The sequence below is a fragment of the Octopus bimaculoides genome, chromosome 18, assembly GCF_001194135.2.
Source record: "Octopus bimaculoides isolate UCB-OBI-ISO-001 chromosome 18, ASM119413v2, whole genome shotgun sequence".
Classification (NCBI taxonomy): Eukaryota; Metazoa; Mollusca; class Cephalopoda; order Octopoda; family Octopodidae; genus Octopus; species Octopus bimaculoides.
Genome location: NC_068998.1, coordinates 18,722,349 through 18,743,110, shown reverse-complemented (window position 1 = coordinate 18,743,110; position 20,762 = coordinate 18,722,349). Strand labels below are relative to the sequence as shown.

Genomic DNA, 20,762 nt, shown 5'->3' with positions numbered 1-20,762 from the left:
CAATGTCGCTGAGAACCGATGCTGGTGTGTTTACGTCCCCGTCAACTAGCGGTTCGGCAAGAGAGACCGATAGAATAAGTACTAGGCTTACAAAGAATAAGTCCTGGGGTCGATTTGCTGGACTAGAGGTGGTGCTCCAGCATGGTCGCAGTCAAATGACAAACAAGTAAAAGAAAAGAAAAAAGAATATATATATGTATGTGTGTGCATATATATATATATATATACCATATTTTAACATGTCTAAGAAACCCTTTTTTGTCAAAGATTAGGTTAAAAAATATGGGAGTTTCTTATACATGGATAATATTATAGATACTAATAGATTACTTAATTCCTTGAACCTCAAATCTCTATGACTTACAACATCGCAATGGGTTGCGATGTCCTATTGGATGAGTCGCTATCTGTTCCTCAAGCAATAACGTGCATAAAGTGGCCATTGCGAATGACAATCATCTGCCAAACAGTACTTATTCATGCTCACTGAGACTGTTGAATCCATATTTTTGTATTAACACAAAAGTTCTATATGGTATTTAAAATTGCGAGCGAACACGCAAGTGCAAACATTAACACTTTTTTAGAAACTCAGGCTGCATACAGAAGTCATACAACTTATCAGAGACAGCAAGCATGCTCAATAGCCATATATGGCAATGCAGCTCATACTGAAACAGGCGTGAATATAGCATAAACAAATATGGAAATTCAACTGAGACACAATCTTAGGTACTGCCTACTATTATTTAAATTGATCCTGCATTACTTATTTTATAGATTTTTGTTTTCTATTAGCATAGAAATGTCTGAGAATAAAAAACACATCATTTCATATCCTGCAAATTTCAAATTGAAAGTGATTCAGTTTGCAGAGGAGCATGGAAATAAAGCTGCAGCAAGACAGTTTGGGCCTCCTCCTACAACAGCCATGAGTGGACTGTGGAGAAAGCACAAAGATGCCAAGGATGAAGAGAGCAACACAACGCAAATAGGCAAGGTGGCCAAATCTGGAGGAGAAAACTCAAACACTGGATCGAAAGCCAAAGGCAAACTGGTGCATTTGTTTCGACAAAGATCCCCATTGATCAAGGAAGAATTGCTCATGAGATAAAAAAGAGCAAAAAGGAAGGGTAAGAGGCAACTGATTTTAAAGGTACGCCCATCTGGTGCTTCCATTTTATAAAGAGGAATGGTTTGAGTCAAAGGACTAGAACCAAGCTTGCTCAGAAGATGCCTGATGCTTATGAAGAAAAGATTCTGTCTTCAAATCCTTAATTGTTTTATCTACCAAGGTAATGTCAATTCGGATAGCTGGTCTCTCAGTTGGGTCAACATTTGGCAGACTCTCTTTCTCCCATTTATTCTCTTCATTTAGCAACCTTTCATAGTGGCATCTCCAGTCTCTTTCTTTGCAGCATCATTAAATGCAAGTGAGCCATCATCCATGCAGACACATTTCTCTCCTATGTCATTGTGATTTTCACACACTGTCTTGCAATTCGAAACACTTCAAGTCTCTGGTCCTCAATATGCAAAACGTTGGCAAATTTCTTCTTTTCTGCTTTCCTTCTGGCTAGGTAAACCTGTCTCCTAGCTTCCCTTCTGGTTATCTAATACAGTTTCCTGCTACCAACACACTTCCAGGCCTTCCATGCCTGTTTCTTTTCCCTAATGGCCCTGTCAACTACATTGTTCCACCACCATGTCACCTTAGGTTGGGAGGGGATTTTGCACCAGCCACAGATCTGATCAGTAGCCCTCAACAAGTTGTCCCGTAGGAACCTCCAGTTGTCTTCCATGTTATATGTTGCTGTATCCTCCTCATTTTCATCAAAAGCTTCAAGTAATACATCTATAAATCTCCATCCATTCAGAGGATCCTTAAGCTTCCAGACCCTTCTTTTCCAAACTGGTCGTTTTCTGGGCAGCCATTTAACCCTGATCCTGAAGTCACTAACAACTAACCTATGTTGTGGGGTGCATTCTTCACCTGGGAAAGTTTTGGCATTTATAAGCAGCCATCTTGTTTCCTGGCGAGAATATAGTCAATCTGACTAGTGTGCCCACAGGGCTGGTAGGTGAACAGGTGACTTGCAGGTTTCCTGAAGTTAGTATTACAGATCTCAAGGTCATTTGTATTGTGAATAAATAAGCATTACATTTCACAGAATAATCTGATGCTAAAGAGTTAAGCAAAAATAATTTATTGTAAAGGCAAAATTTTATAGTATTTTTAAGTATTAGATTTCACTTAATCTTCTTGACACTACTCACATAAAAGTGAATTAGTAACATTAATGGTAACTTTCTAATCAATCATTCTTGCTCTATTTCATTCTTTTGAATAGTTTCACACTATGCACATTTAATATGTACGCACACACATGCACATGCATGCACACACACACACACACATATACAGTGTCAAGAGGTATAAAAAAACAACCTACAAAACCATTTACCTTTTGATATGTCTCAGCTATTACATTACTAGTGTATCACAAAGAACTGCAGCCATGCAATCAAGATTCAAATAGAAAGCCTGAACCAGCATGGGCACATAACTTAAAAAATAAAATTTTATTCCTGCATAAAAAAGTATTTCACCAGATAATTGTAGTTATGAAATGTAACACTGAGAACAACTTCACATGACATCAAGAAGACATTAGAAAAAACTAGAGAGGTGATTTGGTGATACAGGATTCAGAAACCTAAATTCCAAACTGCATCAGCTGAAACAACTCACAACTACAACACAAAAGCTAAAATATAAATCTATAACATATAAACAGTAAACGCTCAAGAGATCCCAAGTCAGTTTATCACAGCTTTAATGCAAAAAGCTCGGTCTCTGTAAAAGACACCCCCCACAAAAGATCATGTTAAGGGCTACTGGAGACCTGTTTGGAAAACAGATGATCAATTCAACAAACAAGCTGTATGGCTAAAAATAATAGGAGCAAGACTATTGCAGACATGTCCATCAAAAGTAATATGAAATATATGGCAAAATACTGGAAACAGTTCTACAGAAAATGTTAAACCATAAATGCCCAGGCCTCATAACAGGTTACTGACTGAAGAATTTAAAGAATTTCTACTTTTATTGGTGAGATCTCATGCAACTGTATGGAGAAAGTGTCAAGGGCACACAAGAATTGCCTCAATGGCTATCAACTACAACTACTCTCTTCATCCCCCAAAATGACCAAACCACCCTTGTATGTATGGATGTATCTACATATGGCTTAACTCAATGCAAACTCTAATACATATTGCACTGAAGTAATAATACTGGATTCTCAGATAAATTTATTAACTTTATTCCAATTATATTAATCTTTAATTTGTCTTTGGCAAATCAGTCAATAATATATTTTCCTTCATTGTTCACAACTTCTTGCCAATATTCCACAAACTTGTCAATGCCTTGATGGTAGACTCAACGTGTCGTTATTGAATGAAGAGCCTCATAGACTTTTGGAGAGCAACTGATAAAGAGGGTAATCTGAAGGTGCTATATGAGGGGGTGCTGAAAAGTTCCTGGCTTTAAGGGTGTCATGAAAGGTTTGGTTGGAGGCCCAACGTTCCAAGTTCTTTTACAGGGCTTAGAAAAACTGAAGGACTACTGCAATAAGTGTGTGAATCTGAGAGGGGAATATGTTGAATAAAATCATAATTAACTGATCCTCCAGTATTTTCTTTTACCCAAAGCCAGCACCCCTTTGTACAGAGCTCTTGAATAACATTTTTGGTCAAATTATTGACGTGGGGGGTAAGTGCTGTCATGCTGAAGAAGCATGCCATTTCTGCTGGATTACCTTGTTGAGCTTGAGCAATTGCTGAAAATAAAGCTTTGCATTGGACCATGTGGTTGCTTTCAAGCATTTTGTAGTGGATTAGCCCTTCTCAATTCTACAAAACACAGACCATTGTCTCCACCCATGTCCACTCTCCTTTTGCATTTTCGCAAAACCTACCTACTCACCTACCTTATCTAATCCTCTGTACCTCTTCATTCCTGTAACTTAAGAGTATACCCTGACACATCTTCACCATTTTCCCTGTCTGTTTCTGTCTCTGTCTGTCTCTCTCCCTCTCTCCTTATGCATGAATAGAAGAGTGAACATTAAACAATGATGATGATGATGATACCCTCATGAAGCCAATTAACTAAACCCTCCCCTTGAAGAGCCAATAATAGAACCTCTAAGCTGACATTTAATCCACTATGAATAGCAGCCAAATCACAATTTAATGTATTACAAAAAACAGGACCACTGGAGAATGGCGTCCTAGATGCATTATGTCAGAATAAGACTGGATAGTTGCAGTGGAAACACATTTGAACATAAATTTGCTCAATCCAAGATGATCTGCAGGCTAAACAGCAATAACCTTATTGCTGTTGTTGTTGCTTAGTCCCAGGTTAAACCTGATTAAATATATCTACTATGAAAGGCATTCCAACTGTGACCACCCCTTATTTTTCCTACATGCAGGGAACTCAGGATTACATGTGATTTGGGGGAGATTTGACTACTATTTTTAGCAGTTTGAGAAACCTTATAATGGCTCTCTGTTGGCAATAATGTTGTATAATATGATGTTATTTATTTTGAAGGTTTTGACTGAGATTCAAAATGATATGCTTAATTACAAACAAACTGGAGTGGGTATATTGGGTAAGTTTGAGTTTTTTTACTCATTCTGCGTATTTTTTTATCTTATCTCTTTTTATCCTTTACTTGTTTCAGTCACTGAACTAAGGTCATGCTGGGGCACCACTTCCAAGGGTTTAGTCAAAACAAATTGATTTATCAGTCATTTCGCTGAAGTTATAGGGGTGTAAACAAACCAACACTGGTTGTCAAGCACTAGGAGGAAGTGTAGATGTAAACACGAAGACAACCTACACACACACACAAACAAACAAACACATACATCTCTTTTACTTGTTTCAATCATTAGACGGTGGCCATACTGGGGCAGCAGCACCTTGAATTTTTTTTTTTTAGTCAAATGACTTGACCCCAGTACTCATTCTGGTATTTATTCTATTGGCTTCTTTGCCAAACCACTAAGTTATGGGGACATAAACACACCAACAGTGGTTATCAGGTTGTCAAGTGGTGGTGGGGGACAAACACAGACACAAATACACACGCATGCACGCGCGCACACACACACATGATGGTATTCTTTCAATTTCTGGCTACCAAATCCACTCACAAGGCTTTGGTCGACCCGAGGCTATATATAGTAGAAGACACTTGTCCAAGGTGCCATGCAGTGGGACTGAACCTAGAACCATGTGGTTGGGAAGCAAACTTACCACACAGCTACACCTGCACTATAATATATATATAAATATATATATATATATATAATTTAAATATAGGATAAAATCTTTATAAGAATTTATCAAGTAGTTAGCGTGAAAAAACCTCCTAAGGGAAAAATTTATTAATTATTCCCTATAAATATATTTAGTTATATTAAGGGCATTACTATAGATAAATGTCTCACACTAGGAGGCATTTGACTTTAAGAGTCCCTCCTAGCATGAAGCATTTATGTATAGTAATGCCCTTAATATAAATATATATATATATATATTCCTGGCTTTCACTTAGTTTCTGTCTACAAAATCCACTCACAAGGTATTGGTCAGTCTGGGTTCTATAGTAGAAGACACTTACCCAAGGTGCCATGCTGTGGGACTGTACTTGAAATCACATGGTTTCAATGCAGGTTTCTTATAGCCATATTTATTTACTAAGATAATTTCAAAAGTGAAAAGCTTGTCTAAAGAGCTTTTTGAACATTTGGCTACATCTTATCTGCTTGACAATTGGAAAGATTTTAATTTGACATTTAAGGTTAATGTCTTGTTGGTTCCTTTACTTGTGAAAGCAAAAACTGATGTTAGTAATGGCATGGCTGAATGGTTAAGAAGCTTGCTTTGCAACCACATAGTTTTGGGTTCAGTCCCACTGCACAGCAGCTTGGGCAAGTGTTTTCTACAATAGCTGTAGACCAACCAATGCCTTGCGAATGAATTTGTTAAGTGGAAACTGTTTGGAAACTCATTGTGTATGTGTGCGTGTTTGCATGTGTGTGTGTGTTTGCCACCCCTCCTTGACAACCGGTGTTGGCTTGTTTGTGTCCAGAACTTAGCAGTTCAACGAAAGAGACTAATTAGATAAGTACCAGTCTTAAAACAAAATAAACCTTGGGGTCAGTCCGGATATTTATTGATCAGACCACATATTGTTATAGCAAATATTCTGCTCAATACCAAAGATTTGCTTGCCAGTTGTTTGACCTTAACCACTTGAGCATGTCCCTTAATAGCTGACAACATGTGCATCTCTGATCATGAGCAGGAATAGTAGGGGAGCATCATAACCATGTGTTGAAAGGGATTCTTTAGGGTTTAAATAAATGTAACAAAAGCAAAGTTTGAAAGAAATATTAACTATTTTTCATACTTTCTAGGGGTAAGCAAATAGGAAATAACAGATACTAGTCAAGGACAAAAATCGTGTTACACTGTGTAATTCACATTTCAGTGTTTATCAATAAGAAGGAGATTCTTGATGTTTATTAAATTCTATGTTACAATTATGACTGTGTTTTAATCCTTACTTTATAATGTTTGTTTCATTGTGCCTTTTGCTCTGCATTAATTGTTCTCAGAATTAAGCCACCGAAGTGAGGATTTCCGTCAAATCCTACAGAAAACCAAGGATGACGTAAGATATCTTTTGTAAGTTGATTAATGTTCTCTTTATTAATTTCAAGTGAATTCATTTTAAAAATCATTTCTTCTTTTATATAGTTTTACTATCATGTCTAAAAGGATATAACTATTTTTTACAGTTACAATTTAATGCAGCAGGCAACTTTTGAATTCGGGGCAGTCAAATAAATTCAGGCATTCATTTTTCTGCCTGTTTCTCCATGCTAGCATGAGTTAGAAGAATATATTGAAGCATTGTTTTACAACTGGATACCCTTTCTACCACTAACCTTTACCTGTTTTTCAAGTAAAGGATATCTTATTCCATATGTGTTTGAAGACATAAAACTAGCAGATAACCAGTTGTCAGGGGAAATGTGACAGCAACATTACTGCCTGTAGCTGAGCAATTTTAAGCACAAATGTAAGCACACACAAACACACTCAGATATGACAGGCTTTTTTGCAGTTTCTAGCTCCCAAATCCATTCACATGGCTTTGGTCTGCCAAAAGCTATAAAGGAGTCACTTGCCCAAGATGTCTCACAGTGAGATTGAACCTAAAACTATGTGGTTAAGAAGTTTACTCATTAACTTAATGCCTTCCCCTGTCCACAATATTCATTTTCCCCCATCCCCTACAATCCTTTAAGTTTGTAAGGAAGCAAAAGTGATTTGTAATGTTTAACTTTATCCAGCAATGTAAATAAAGAAAAATGTCTACAATTAGTAATTGTAACTAGAGCGTGCCATCTGTGTCATGTATATCGATTTCCCAAATTAGTAGAGAGTTACAGCTTTGTAGGGAAGGCATACAATTGATTAATCAACTCCAATATTAGCCTATTTTGCATTTTAGTCATCCTGGAGAAAAGATTGAAGATAAAATAAACACTGGTGGAGACACTAAACTCTGCTTACGAAGACCTGTTGGGGCAAGTGAAATCGTAATTGAACCATACTCGATGAGTGGCACCTGCGCCAGTGGAGCACTAACAGCACTGTTCGAGTGTGTTCATTGCCAGAGCAGCTGTTTGGCTTCCATGCTAGTGGCCCGTAAATAGCACCATTTGAGCATAATCATTACTAGCGTTGCCTTCTAGCACATGTGCTGGTGGCATGATAGAAAATCATTCAAGTGAGGTCATTGCCAATGCCGCTGGACTGGCTCCCATGCAGGTGGCATGTAAAAAACACCATTTTGAGCGTGGCTGTTGCCAGTACCGTGCGACTGGCCCTCATGCCTGTGGCACATAAAAGCACCCACTACACTCTCAGAGTGGTTGGTATTAGGTAGGGCATTCAGCTGTAGAAACTCTGCCAGATCAGATTGGAGCCTGGTGCAGCCTTCTGGCTTGCCAGTCCTCAGTCAAATCGTCCAACCCATGCTAGCATGGAAAGCGGACATTAAACGATGATGATGATGATGATGAGGAGGATGATGATGAATATTCAGGTACAAACCAAATACTTTGGTTGAAAAGGTGAATAGGTGCAGCTGTAGCAGTGTAGTTAGAAAGCTTACTTCCCAGCCATACAATCTTGGGTTCAGTCCCATTGCATGGCAGCTTGGACATGGGAGTTCTATCATAGTTCTAGGCTAAACAAAACCTTTTGGATGAATCTGGCAGGCAAAAACCAAAAGATGTTTGTCATGTGTATGTATATCATGTGTGTGTATGTATGTATGTATGTATGTATATATATATACATCCAAAAAGTGCCCTACCCACCTAACCTATTGCCAGAATTTATTAGTAAATTCCTTCTCTAGCTCACACATCTGTCTCCCACAAATGCCCCAAAGCAAAGTGGGCCACAGTGGCTCTACTTCTGCTGACATGAACTCCCTCACTCTTCTTCTGGTCAGGCCCCTCAGCCATAGATGTCACTGACCCTTTTCTCCCGGTTCACCTCATCCTTACAGTTTCTTATCAATGCTTATTATAACTTCTGGGTTCTCCTGATATCTCTACCATTTTTTTATGTTTCCATTTTCTATACTCACTCTCTACAATACTGTACGTCTTGTAACAAAATTCCTTTTAATTCTGTAAGAATAGTAAGAATAACTCGTCTTCATTTCAGATTTGTTAAGAAATTAATAAATAAATAAATTGTTGAATTTTTCTTGTAGGAATATTCCAGAGAATTATCATGTATTGCTTTTGCCAGCGGGTGGTACAGGACAAACTGCAGCAATTGCATTAAATCTGATGCAGCTGAAACCTAACAAGTGTGCTGATTACTTTGTTACTGGTAAATGGTCAGAAAAGGCTGCAAAAGAAGCTTCAAAATTTGGAACAGTTCACAAGGTTTTACCTAAAATGGAGAGTTATGGCTGTAAGTTTTCTGTAAGATGTGCTTTGAGTATGCATAGTTGTGTGGTCAAGAAGTTCAGTTTACAATCATGCAGTTTCAGGTTCTAATTCTACTATATATGACTGAGTTGTGCTATTAATCTGCCAGGTCAGAAGAAATTCAGCAATTAATGTTGTTGACAGTGTTTTAGTTAAAGCTACTACTTTGAATCTGCCCATATTACTTCTCTTCAGTATTTCCCATTGAGAATGGCTAAAAAGCTAGAAATATTGCATCTGGGACACTAGCATAGCTAGAGGATGTGCTGCCCAGAGTGGTCTTCCATTTTCCCCACTGGACCCCACAAAAAAACACATATTGCTTACAGCAGACCTAAAAGTGCCACCCAGAGTGGACCGTTCCCTCTTCCCCCAGCTACACTATGATCTGGGAATCATTAGAGAACATTTTTTCTCCATGGTAACTGCTGTAAATTTACCTTCAGAAGTTAAAATATGTCACAAACATATTCTAACTAATCTAAAGCTCACTTATGCCTAAGCACTGCTTGGTGCAGAGACTGCTAAATTTTTGCAGCCCTGAGGGTCTAATACCACAACTCAATCAATGTTGTTGACAGAGTGTTTGAGTTAAACCTACAGCTTTAAATCTGATTTATTTTCTTGAATTTTACTTTAATTTGATAAATATCTTTATTTTGAAAATTAGTATTTTTTAGTACATTTCATTTTGTGTGTGTGTGTGTCTGGCACCATGAAATTTGAAATCAGTAAAGATATAATTATTGTACTTTTGAACCATATATAAATTTTAAATATTGCATAGGCACAGGCATGGCTGTGTGGTAAGAAGTTTGCTTCCCAACCACATAGTTCCAGATTCAGTCCAACTGCATGGCACCTTGGGCAAGTGTCTTCTACTATAGCCTCAGGCTGACCAAAGCCTTGTGAGTGGATTTGGTAGATGGAAACTGAAAGAAGCTCCTCATATATATATATATATATATATATATATATATATATACATACATTTGAAAATACAAACAATTTGAAAATCCTACACGATTAGGTGAAAAGCGCTTTATTTAATTTATAAAACATGTGACAGTAATAAAAATCTGTAAATGTACAAACATCCAGATTTCTGAGTACCTTAATTTTTTTCTATATAATTTCTGTACATCACCTCCAAACCTTCCAATATATATACATACGTATATACATACATATATATATATATGTAAACCAAAGTTTTAGTAAGTAGTAAGGCGGATAAATCACAAATCCAGGTAGATGGCCCCTGCTTGATCTGTAGAAAAGGTGTAGGTAGAAGTTTCATAAGATGTACATGGTGTAAGCTATGGACACATAAGAGGTGCAGCAATATCAAAGGAAGGTTAACTGAGAAGATAGTTTTTGTGTGTGGAAGATGCACAGGTGCAATAAACACTGAAGATGTACAGAAATCAGATTCTATCACATGCCAGGGGGAAAAATTAGAAGTAGTTCATAGATTCCGTTACCTTGGTGACCAAGTCAGTAGACGGGGTGGAAGCTCTGAGAGCATAGCTGCTAGAATAAGAATAACCTGGGCAAAGTTCAGGGAGCTCCTACTCTTGCTGGTAACAAAGGGCCTCTCACTCAGAGTAAAACGTGGACTATAGAGAAGCATGTGCAAATACATAAACATATACATAGACCATTTTATTTTCAATTGTAAAAGGAAAATTAATAAAAAAAAGACTTACATTGTTTCTTTTTCTTTTTACTTTTTCCAGCCATACCTTCTTCAGAGTCTTGGAACCTAAATGAAGATGCTTCTTATGTTTATTATTGTGACAATGAAACTATTGATGGTAAGTTTAGCAACAGAATTAAATTATATTTATCTTAGGGCCAATATAGTAAAACCAAAACATTGAATCATTAAACATGATTGCATCACTGCTTATGTGAAGACATTGTTGTTGTTGGCACTCCGTCACTTACGACGTCGAGGGGTTCCAGTTGATCCGATCAACGGAACAGCCCGCTTGTGAAATTAACGTGCAACTGGCTGAACACTCCACAGACACATGTACCCTTAACGTAGTTCTTGGGGATATTCAGCGTGACAAGGCTGACCCTTTGAATTACAGGCACAACAGAAACAGGAAGTAAGAGTGAGAGAAAGTTGTGGTGAAAGAGTACAGCAGGGTTCACCACCATCCCCTGCCGGAGCCTTGTGAAGCTTTAGGTGTTTTTGCTCAATAAACACTCACAACGCCCGGTCTGGGAATCGAAACCGCGATCCTATGACCTCGAGTCCACTGCCCTAACCACTGGGCCATTGTGCCTCCACTTGTTGTTACAGTAACAGCAGCTAATAGAGCAGCAATCACTGGAAACATATTGTGAATGCAATGGAACATATTGTGAACAGAATGCAATTTGCTACTCTATCAAACAAATCTGCGGCAGAATTCCTCTTGTGCAAGTTTTCCCCAGAGCTTTCAAATCTCTAGTCAGTTCAAGTTAAAGCTTTTCTACCATTCCAACTCAAATTGCAATGCTGAACCTCTAGTTGCAGTATCTACAACAACAGCATAATAATATTGGTGGTGGTGGTCATGCTGATGGTGAAACTTTCTACAAATTTTGAAAAATTTTCCTTTTTGTCATAGGGGTTGAATTTAAGGATGTTCCAGATACCAACGGTGTTCCAATAGTGTGTGATATGTCCTCAAATATCATGTCAAGACCTGTGGACATTTCAAAGGTAAATCTCAATGCTTTTATAATTCATTTGTCTTTACTTCTTAGTTGCTTTACTTTATTGCTGACATAATACCTGGTTCCTCTTAGCTAGAGTATACATCCTAAAACACCTGCTATTATCTGTTAATATATCGTGGTTTCTATTGAGAAAGAATTCACCACATGGCTGAGTAGTTAAGAAGCTTGCTTTGCAATTACATGGTTTCAGGTTCAGTCCCACTGTGCAGTACCATGGGCGGATCTTTCTGATTTGGCAGGCGCCATTCTTTATTTATGTTTTATTTAGTGTGTTTTCTACCGAAACACTTTAAAACTTCGTACACCTGTATATTTTGTCTTATAGAACAGAGAAAAATGTTTATATTCGAAGTTATTTCATGTTAAAAGTTGTCGTATTTCAGTAATTTCAACCAATCACTGACGTCTATTGAGGTGAAAACAATTACTACTGTGGAATGTAAACAACATGTTCTAGCGGTGTAATGGGATCTTTTCCCTTGAATAAAATTAGTGCCGTTGTTTGTCAACAACAACTATCAGCAGGAATGTTATGAGTATTTTACTCATAACCCTAACCCTAACCCTAAAAACCAAACCCTAACCCTAACCCTAACCCTAAAACTCTAAAACTCTAAAGCTAAAACCAGTACAAACGCACGAATGATGTCATAAATAACAGTACTGCCGATAGTTGTTGACAAACAATGGCACTAATTTTATCCAAGGGAAAAGATCCCATCACACCGCTAGAACATGTTTATATTCCACAGTAGTAATTGTTTTCACCTCAATAGACGTCAGTGATTGGTTGAAATTACCGAAATACGACAATTTTAACACGAAATAACTTTAAAAAGATAAAATGCTCTCAATAACACTAAGAGTAAAAGATGTTTTATATGACACATTCTACCAGTGTCCCAAGTTTGAAAGTGTTTCATTTAGAAAACAAGTGGCGCCCGCCAAATCAGAAAGATACACATGGACAAGTGTCTTCTACAGGTCAACCAGTGCTTTGTGAGTGAATTTTGTAGATGTAAATTGTGTCCACATAAAAGGATAAGTCCTGGGGTTTATTTCTTTGACTAAAAAGCCCTTTAAGGTGGTGCTCTAGCATGGCCACAGTCAAATGACTGAAACAAGTAAAAGAATAAAAGAAAATATATACATGCACACTTTTCTTACTCTTCCTTTCAGTTTGGTGTAATATATGCTGGAGCCCAGAAAAACCTTGGTTGTGCTGGTGTCACACTGGTCATTGTACGTGATGACCTAACCAACGTAGCTTCACCATTATGTCCGTCTGTCATTGAGTACAAGGCAATGGTTAACAACAACTCCTGCTTGAATACTCCTCCGGTCTTTAGGTATTTCTTATTTACTTTGTTATTGGTTGTTTTATCATATAATTTCAATGAATTAACCCTTTAGCAGTCAAACTATTCTCTCAAATGTAATTTTTATTTATTCACATTGTTTTGAATTGATCATGCATTATCTCCTAGCTTTGAGATTTCCATGATATTTTTGCTTATTTTTAGAACAGCATTGTAGGATATGTTTGAGAGGTTGGATCTGGCTGGTTTAAACATACAACTGGTAAAATATTTAGGCCAGATATGGCTGCTTTGAATACTAAAAGGTTAAAGAAAGTGTTAATGTTGATTTTCTATGATAAACTGAACTCTTTGCAATATCATTTGTATTAGAGGGCCTTATACCTAAAGTATAAACGAATATCATTTGTATTAGATTGTTCATGTTTAAATTTGTAAAAGATTGATAGTTGCAATAGAAACATTAGTCTCTCTCAATCACCTTTCAACAAAATTATATATTAAGAAACAGTAGAACAATTAACAACATAATAAAAATAAGTTTTATTTTTTGATGATCCTTGGTTTTACAAATCCTGTGTCATTCAGCTTAGCAACCACTGATTAATTTGTAATCGATATTGGAAGGTTAAGAGCTTCCTTGATGCATGCCAGAGGAGCAAATAGCTATCACATCGAAGGCATCGTGGTGAAGAGTGCTTTGTTGAGGAGCAAGGTGTTGTCATGTCGAAGGTATTGCGCTCAAGAGGCTTAGAAAGTGAAACCAACTCTTTAAGTACTAGTTTTACTACGCATGCGCACTTGAGGGGCTTCCAGAAAGGCAAGTCCCTTGCGCATGTGCAGATAGTACTTCCTCAATGCCGGCTATAATTTCGCGCCACTACAAATTTAAATATGAATGACATCATGAGTTTGCAGTTATTCAGCACCTGTAGAATATACCAGTATGTAAACAAGTTATTGAGGGAGCCTCTGTGTGGTCGTTTGACCTGCCAGAAATATCAGCCAAATCTTCTTCAAATCACACCCACTTGTCTGGGAAATGAGTACATTGGATTATGTGATCCTAGGTTCCCTGCACGCTGTGAAAAAAACAAGATGGTCACGGCTGGAATGCCTTTTATCATCGGTTTGCTTGATCAAAGCTAACTTCAAGCTAAGCAATAAAAATGAATGTGTGAACAACCAATAAAGACACCTCTATGTGGTCACTCAACCTGTGGGGAATAGCAACCAAATCTCTCACCCATTTGTCTTAAGAAATGTCACATTAGACAATTTAGTTGCTGATGTACACAATGATGAGATGATGAGAGCTGAAACACTTTTGGCCATATGTCTGCTCAGTTGGGAGCTAAGCAACAACTCCAGTTTATATATTCTTATGACATCTGCAATATACAGAGCCTGCCAAAAATATGTATACACACTTCAGGAAAGGAAAAATCTGTACAGAAATTTTAATTCAGTATTATTGAAATCTGATAAAACATTGAAAGAGGTATCTATATTTATAGAGGCACTTATACAAGTTAAATATTTATACAAGAATTTTCCTTTCCTGAAGTGTGTATACATTTTTTCGGTGGACTCTATATAATGTATATTTTATCTCTAACACTGTTACTGTGCATTTTGTGTTGCTTACAGGATGACAGATGAAAGAGAAGTGAGTTGCTTAGCTTTAGGAGAATGGGCATCAGCTAAAAAACATTAAGAATGTACTGTCTGTGGTTAACATACTGACCTGTTATGTATTTGAGATTGTAAGTTTAGTGCCTTCTCAACTACTATGTACCTGTAACACAAGGTGCATTAATCCGTCTTTGTTTACTTGATTGAAAAATAAGTTCTACCCTTAAATCAACAAGGGTACCTCTACTTGGTAATTCAACCTGCTAGAAATAGCAACCAAATTTCTCTTGACTCATACCTACTGTCTTAAAAGAGTAAAGAGACATTGGATACTGTCATGCTGGATACACACTACCTGGGGAAAAAAACAGGTTGGTCACAGTTGGAAGGGTTTTGATCATAGCTTTGCTCCTTCAGAGCAAAACAACTTAAGTTCCATTCTTATATCACAATTGAGTGATTATCAGTAGTAAGCTGACTGTAAAATTACTTGCTCCAATGATATATTTTTTTTCAGATTTGCAAACAAAAAAATGATTTACAATACCATAATAATCTGGAAGATAGACACAAAACTACTTAGAATTTGAATTATCTCTCTGTATTTCATTTGTTGGGTAACCTTGTATCTCCTCTATAGCAGTACACCTGTTTCTGCCCTCATTCTCTCTCTCTCTCTCTCTCTCTCTCTCTCTCTCTCTCTCTCTCTCCTTTTCTTGCTCTTCGTTCTGGTTAGGTAACCAAATATCTTCTTTACAACAGCTCACCTTTTCCTGTACTCTTTCTTGTTAACTCTCACTCTCTTCCTCCTCACCTTTCTCTCTGGCTGGGTGACCATACACCTCTATAGCAAGATACCTGTTTCTGCCTCTCTGTCTGTTACTCTCTAACCTTTCATCATCTTATACAAGATCACCTCCTCCAATGACCCCTCCCCTTTCAAAAATTCCTTGTCTTGCAGGTTATTTGGTGACCCTGCTGGTGCTGGTACCACATAAAAAGCACTCAGTCTACACTGTGAAGTGTTTGGCACTTGGAAGGGCATCCAGCTGTAAAAAAAGAAATTCCAAAACTGACCTTGCCTGTGCTGGTGCCATGTAAAAAGCACTCAGTCCACTCTGCAGTGTGGTTAGTGTTAAGAAGGGTATCCAGTCACAAAAACCATGCCAAAACAGACACAGAAACCTGGTGTAGTCTTTTACCTGGTTGGCTCCTGTCAAACCGTCCATCCCATGCCTGCATGGAAGGTGGACGTTGTTGTTGATGATGATGACGACAATGTTGATGCTGCCACAGCAGCAGGAGAGCCCATAAATTGCTTAGAAGCTTTTTAAAATGTCAATATGTTTCTGTAGAAACACAATTAAAAAACCAAAAATTTGAATTTTTTTAAAACTGCTCTGCAACCTATGACATACCCTGTTTATTGAAATGCTTGCCTATTGCAAATAGTCACTGTTTAGAATAAAGTGTTTCAATGTCTTGTTTTGTTTTCTGATGCGAATTATACAGTATCTATGTTTTGGGAGCAGTAGTGAAAAACCTGAAAGAAGAAGGTGGTTTGGCAGTCATGTATCAGAGATGTAAAAATAAATCTGAAGCTCTATACAAAATAATTGATGAATCAAATGGATTTTATGTGTAAGTTATCCATAAGAATTTCTATGTCTGCCTACCTGTCTATCTGTCTCTATTCACACATCTGCTTCTCTTTCTCTCTCATTTCACTTTGTCCAACAATCTCCTATTTTGTCTTTCTTTATTTTTATAGGCAAAATTAATTTCAGGTATTAAAACATACACCTACACACATTCAAGTCTCCCTCATTGTCTTGTCTACATTATTGTATAAATAAACAATAAAATTACACTTACGTATGCACACACATGATTAAATACACATGCACAAATTCATGCAAATATACACAAATGCTCATGTGCACAGTTCACCATTCTCTAAGTAATTCTTCATTTTTTATTTTACATTACCCAGAAAAGTAGATCACACATTATCTTTCTAATTTTGGCATAAGGCCAGTAATTTTGAGAGGAATGGGTAAGTTGAATACATTGACACCAGTACTTGCCTGGTACTTATTTTTATCCACCCTGAAAGGATGAAAGACAAAGTTGACCTTGGTGAAATCTGAACTCAAAATGTAAAGAACCAGAAAAAATGTCTCTATGCATTTTGTCTGACATGCTAACAATTCTGCCAGTTGGCCACCTTAGCATTATATAAAATAATAAGAAAGGAAATTTCTAAGGGACACTATAAAACCAATATCCCTTAGAAATGCTTTCACACTCATAACACAGAAACATCTAATGACTCTAAGGTAAAAAAAAAACAAAGTATGATAATTACAACATTCTATTTCCTCATTCCAATTTAAAGCATTCTCTTCGTACCTATATAAAATGTAATGAAAAATATCAGAAAAATTTACCATTTGTAAAAATTTTAAATTAATTTTGACATTTATTACTTTAAAGATGTCCTGTTGACAAAAGTGTTCGCAGTCGCACAAACATCATCTTCAAATTTGGCTCTAACAATAGGAGGAGTGAAATGGAGAAGAAATTCCTAAAAGAAGCAGCAGAAAGAAACCTAGTTGGTTTATCTGGGCATAGGTAAGAGTGTGTGTGTGTGTGCATGCATCATCATCATCATCATCATCATCGTTTAACGTTCGCTTTCCATGCTAGCATGGGTTGGACGATTTGACTGAGGACTGGTGAAACCGGATGGCAACACCAGCCTCCAATCTTGTTTGGCAGAGTTTTTACAGCTGGATGCCCTTTCTAATGCCAACCACTCAGAGAGTGTAGTGGGTGCTTTTACATGTCACCCGCACAAATGCCAGTCAGGCGGTACTGGCAACGGCCACGCTCAAAATGGTGTATTTTATGTGCCACTCGCACAGGAGCCAGTCCAGGGGCACTGGCAACGATCTTGCTCGAAAATCCTACAAAGGCCAGTCAGGCGGTACTGGCAACGGCCACGCTCAAAATGGTGTATTTTATGTGCACAAGAGCCGTGTTTGAATATATGCTTATACATGAAATTTTAATTTATTAAAAGTTCACCCATAGCAAGGATGATAAAAGAAGAGAGAAATATAGACCAAATGAATGTGGAAGTTTGTTAATATATTCAAATCTAGGTCTACACAGTAACGACTACAGCTATATATGTTTTAGAGTAATAATAAAATATATGTCAGGATTCTGTAGCAGTATTTTGTAGAAAGAAATCTAGATGAGAAATTAAATAACTTTCTCTCAAAATTCTACTGTTTTCAGATTTTTAATTTCAACTGAAGAAATGCACATGCAAGATGTTATTGAAATGGGATTTTATTCAAAGGATTTATTTTTACTTACTTGGACTCTAAAGACATTTATCTCTTAGATTCAAAAACACTGTATGGTGATCAAAAATGTTTTTTTTTTCTGCAAGTTCCACTTTCATGCTCAATTGTAATCATTTTCACTTGAAAAGAATCCTGTTTTTTTTTTTATTTTGTGCAGGTCGATTGGTGGTTTCCGTGCTTCCCTTTATAATGCAGTTACTATTGAAGATGTTGAGAAACTCGCTTGCTTCATGCAAGATTTTGCTTCAAAAAGTCATTTTGAGAAAGAAGATTAAATAAATAAAATAATAAACATGCTAATTGCATACAATATTGTTTTTTATTTCTATTAAATTGTATCTAGATTCACATTCACTATAGGCAGTATATTATAACCCTAAGAAAGGCGAAATGTCCACAAGCATTTTGTCATTATATTTTGAGTTCAAATTCCACCACCATTGACTTTTCCTTATATCCTTTCAGGGTCCATAAAATAAGTACCAGAGTTGATATAATTGACTTCTTCCCCTCAAAAACTGTTGGCCCTGTACCAAAATTCGAAACTTTTATTATTATAATTCTAAGCATTGTCAGTACATATAAGTACTATTTTACTACAACCACTACCATTATTGCTGCTTTTTCCCCTACTGTTACTACTCTTACTGTGGAGGCGCAATGGCCCAGTGGTTAGGGCAGCAGACTGGCAGTCATAGGATTGCGGTTTTGATTCCCAGACCGGGCGTTGTGAGTGTTTATTGAGCGAAAACACCTAAAGCTCCACGAGGCTCCGGCAGGGGATGATGAAACCCTGCTGTACTCTTCCACCACAACTTTCTCTCACTCTTACTTCCTGTTTCTGTTGTACCTGTAATTGAAAGGGTCAGCCTTGTCACACTGAATATCCCTGAGAACTACGTTAAGGGTACATGTGTCTGTGGAGTGCTCAGCTACTTGCACATTAATTTCACGAGCAGGCTGTTCCATTGATCGGATCAACTGGAACCCTCGACGTCGTAAGTGACGGAATGCCAACAACAACTAATCTTACTACTACTACTACTACTACTACTACTACTACTACTGCTACTGTTACTACCATCACAACTATTATTACAACAACACCTACTATCACTACTATTACTACTACTACAGCTCTGCCCTGTCCAGAACACCACTCCTTGGAACCTTCAATGTTCTGACTCACATTGTCACAATGTATTCCTTCTAAATATGATGACAAAGGACGAGAAGAAGGAATAACACAAAAGGCAGCTAAATATCAAAAATCAATGATGACTGACCAGCTATGAACACCCAACCAGACCAAGTGACCTGTGCCAAAAATAAAGAAAGAAAGAATGAAGGAAAACATCCCAGAATCTTACAAACTATATATGTGTCACTTTATAATCTTTTACCTTTTACTTGTTTCATTCGTTTGACTGTGGCCATGCTGGAGCACCATCATGAAGGGTTTTTTTGTTGAACAAATTGTCCCCCATGACTTATATTTAAAGCGTAGTATTTATTCTATCAGTCATTTTTGTTGAACTGCTAAGTTAGCGGATGTTAACTTACCACCACCAGTGGTCATTCAGCGGGTGTGGGATGGGACAAAGATAGACAGACACACACACACACATATAAGTTGAAAAACATATAATAAAAGCACTAACAAACAGAAAACAGACACAGAAGGTCACCAACTCCTCATCAATTACTGGCCGGAGGGTCAAATGCAATTTTGTGCCTTATGATAATATTGCTTGGCTTCTTGGTGGCACCAACAACAAGAAGAAGCTGCTGGAAAATGGGGCCAAAACATAACAGAATGAGAACAAACAAACAAGAAGTGGATAAACAGGCAATACAGAAGTAAACATACGAACATGAATAAATGTGATTCAAGACGAGGATCTTCTGTGACTGCTTTCTGTTTGTTTATGCATTTATCATGTTTTTTTAACTTATTAATTAATGGGGACAGTGCTGCCTGACTGGTCCTATGCCGGTGGCATGTAAAAGCACCATTCAAGCGTGGTCCTTGCCAGTACCGCCTCACTGGCTCCTATGCTGGTGGCACATAAAAAGCACCATTCAAGCGTAGTCATTGCCAGTACCACCTCACTGGCTCCTATGCTGGTGGCACATAAAAAGGACCATTCAAGTGTAGTCGTTGCTAGTGCCACCTGACTGGCCCTTGTGCCAGTGGCACACAAAAAGCACCCACTACACTCTCAGAGTGGTTGGCGTTAGGAAGGGCATCCAGCTGTAGAAACCTTGCCAGATCAGACTGGAGCCTGGTACAGCCTTCTGGCTTGCCAGTCCTCAGTCAAACCATCCAACCCATGCCAGTATGGAAAGCGGACGTTAAACAGCAATGATGATGATGATGGAACACGACATACTCTTGATTTTATATATAAACATTTATATATATATATATATATAAAAGATAAAAAAAGAGTGAAAAAATTACAGAAGGCTGGTGTTATATGGTTAAAGCATATATTTAAATCGTTATGTTAGAAAAATATTATAAAACTTTGAGTATAGTAACATTGTTTTTGGAGAAATAACCGGTTTTGTATTTTCTTGT

General features: G+C 37.4%; 1 protein-coding gene across 1 annotated transcript in view; it reads left to right on the top strand.

Moving 5' to 3' along the window:
* Window positions 1-18,488, top strand: part of LOC106869611 (phosphoserine aminotransferase) — a 20,727-nt gene extending 2,239 nt beyond the window's left edge. The window contains exons 2-10 of the mRNA XM_014915418.2: window positions 4,631-4,691; window positions 6,709-6,778; window positions 8,889-9,094; window positions 10,851-10,928; window positions 11,736-11,830; window positions 13,027-13,196; window positions 16,314-16,442; window positions 17,298-17,435; window positions 18,336-18,488. Coding sequence (XP_014770904.1) covers window positions 4,631-4,691; window positions 6,709-6,778; window positions 8,889-9,094; window positions 10,851-10,928; window positions 11,736-11,830; window positions 13,027-13,196; window positions 16,314-16,442; window positions 17,298-17,435; window positions 18,336-18,453 — 1,065 coding nt within the window. The 3' untranslated portion in view covers window positions 18,454-18,488. The remainder of the gene's footprint in view (window positions 1-4,630; window positions 4,692-6,708; window positions 6,779-8,888; window positions 9,095-10,850; window positions 10,929-11,735; window positions 11,831-13,026; window positions 13,197-16,313; window positions 16,443-17,297; window positions 17,436-18,335) is intronic.
* Window positions 18,489-20,762: the final 2,274 nt, after the last annotated feature.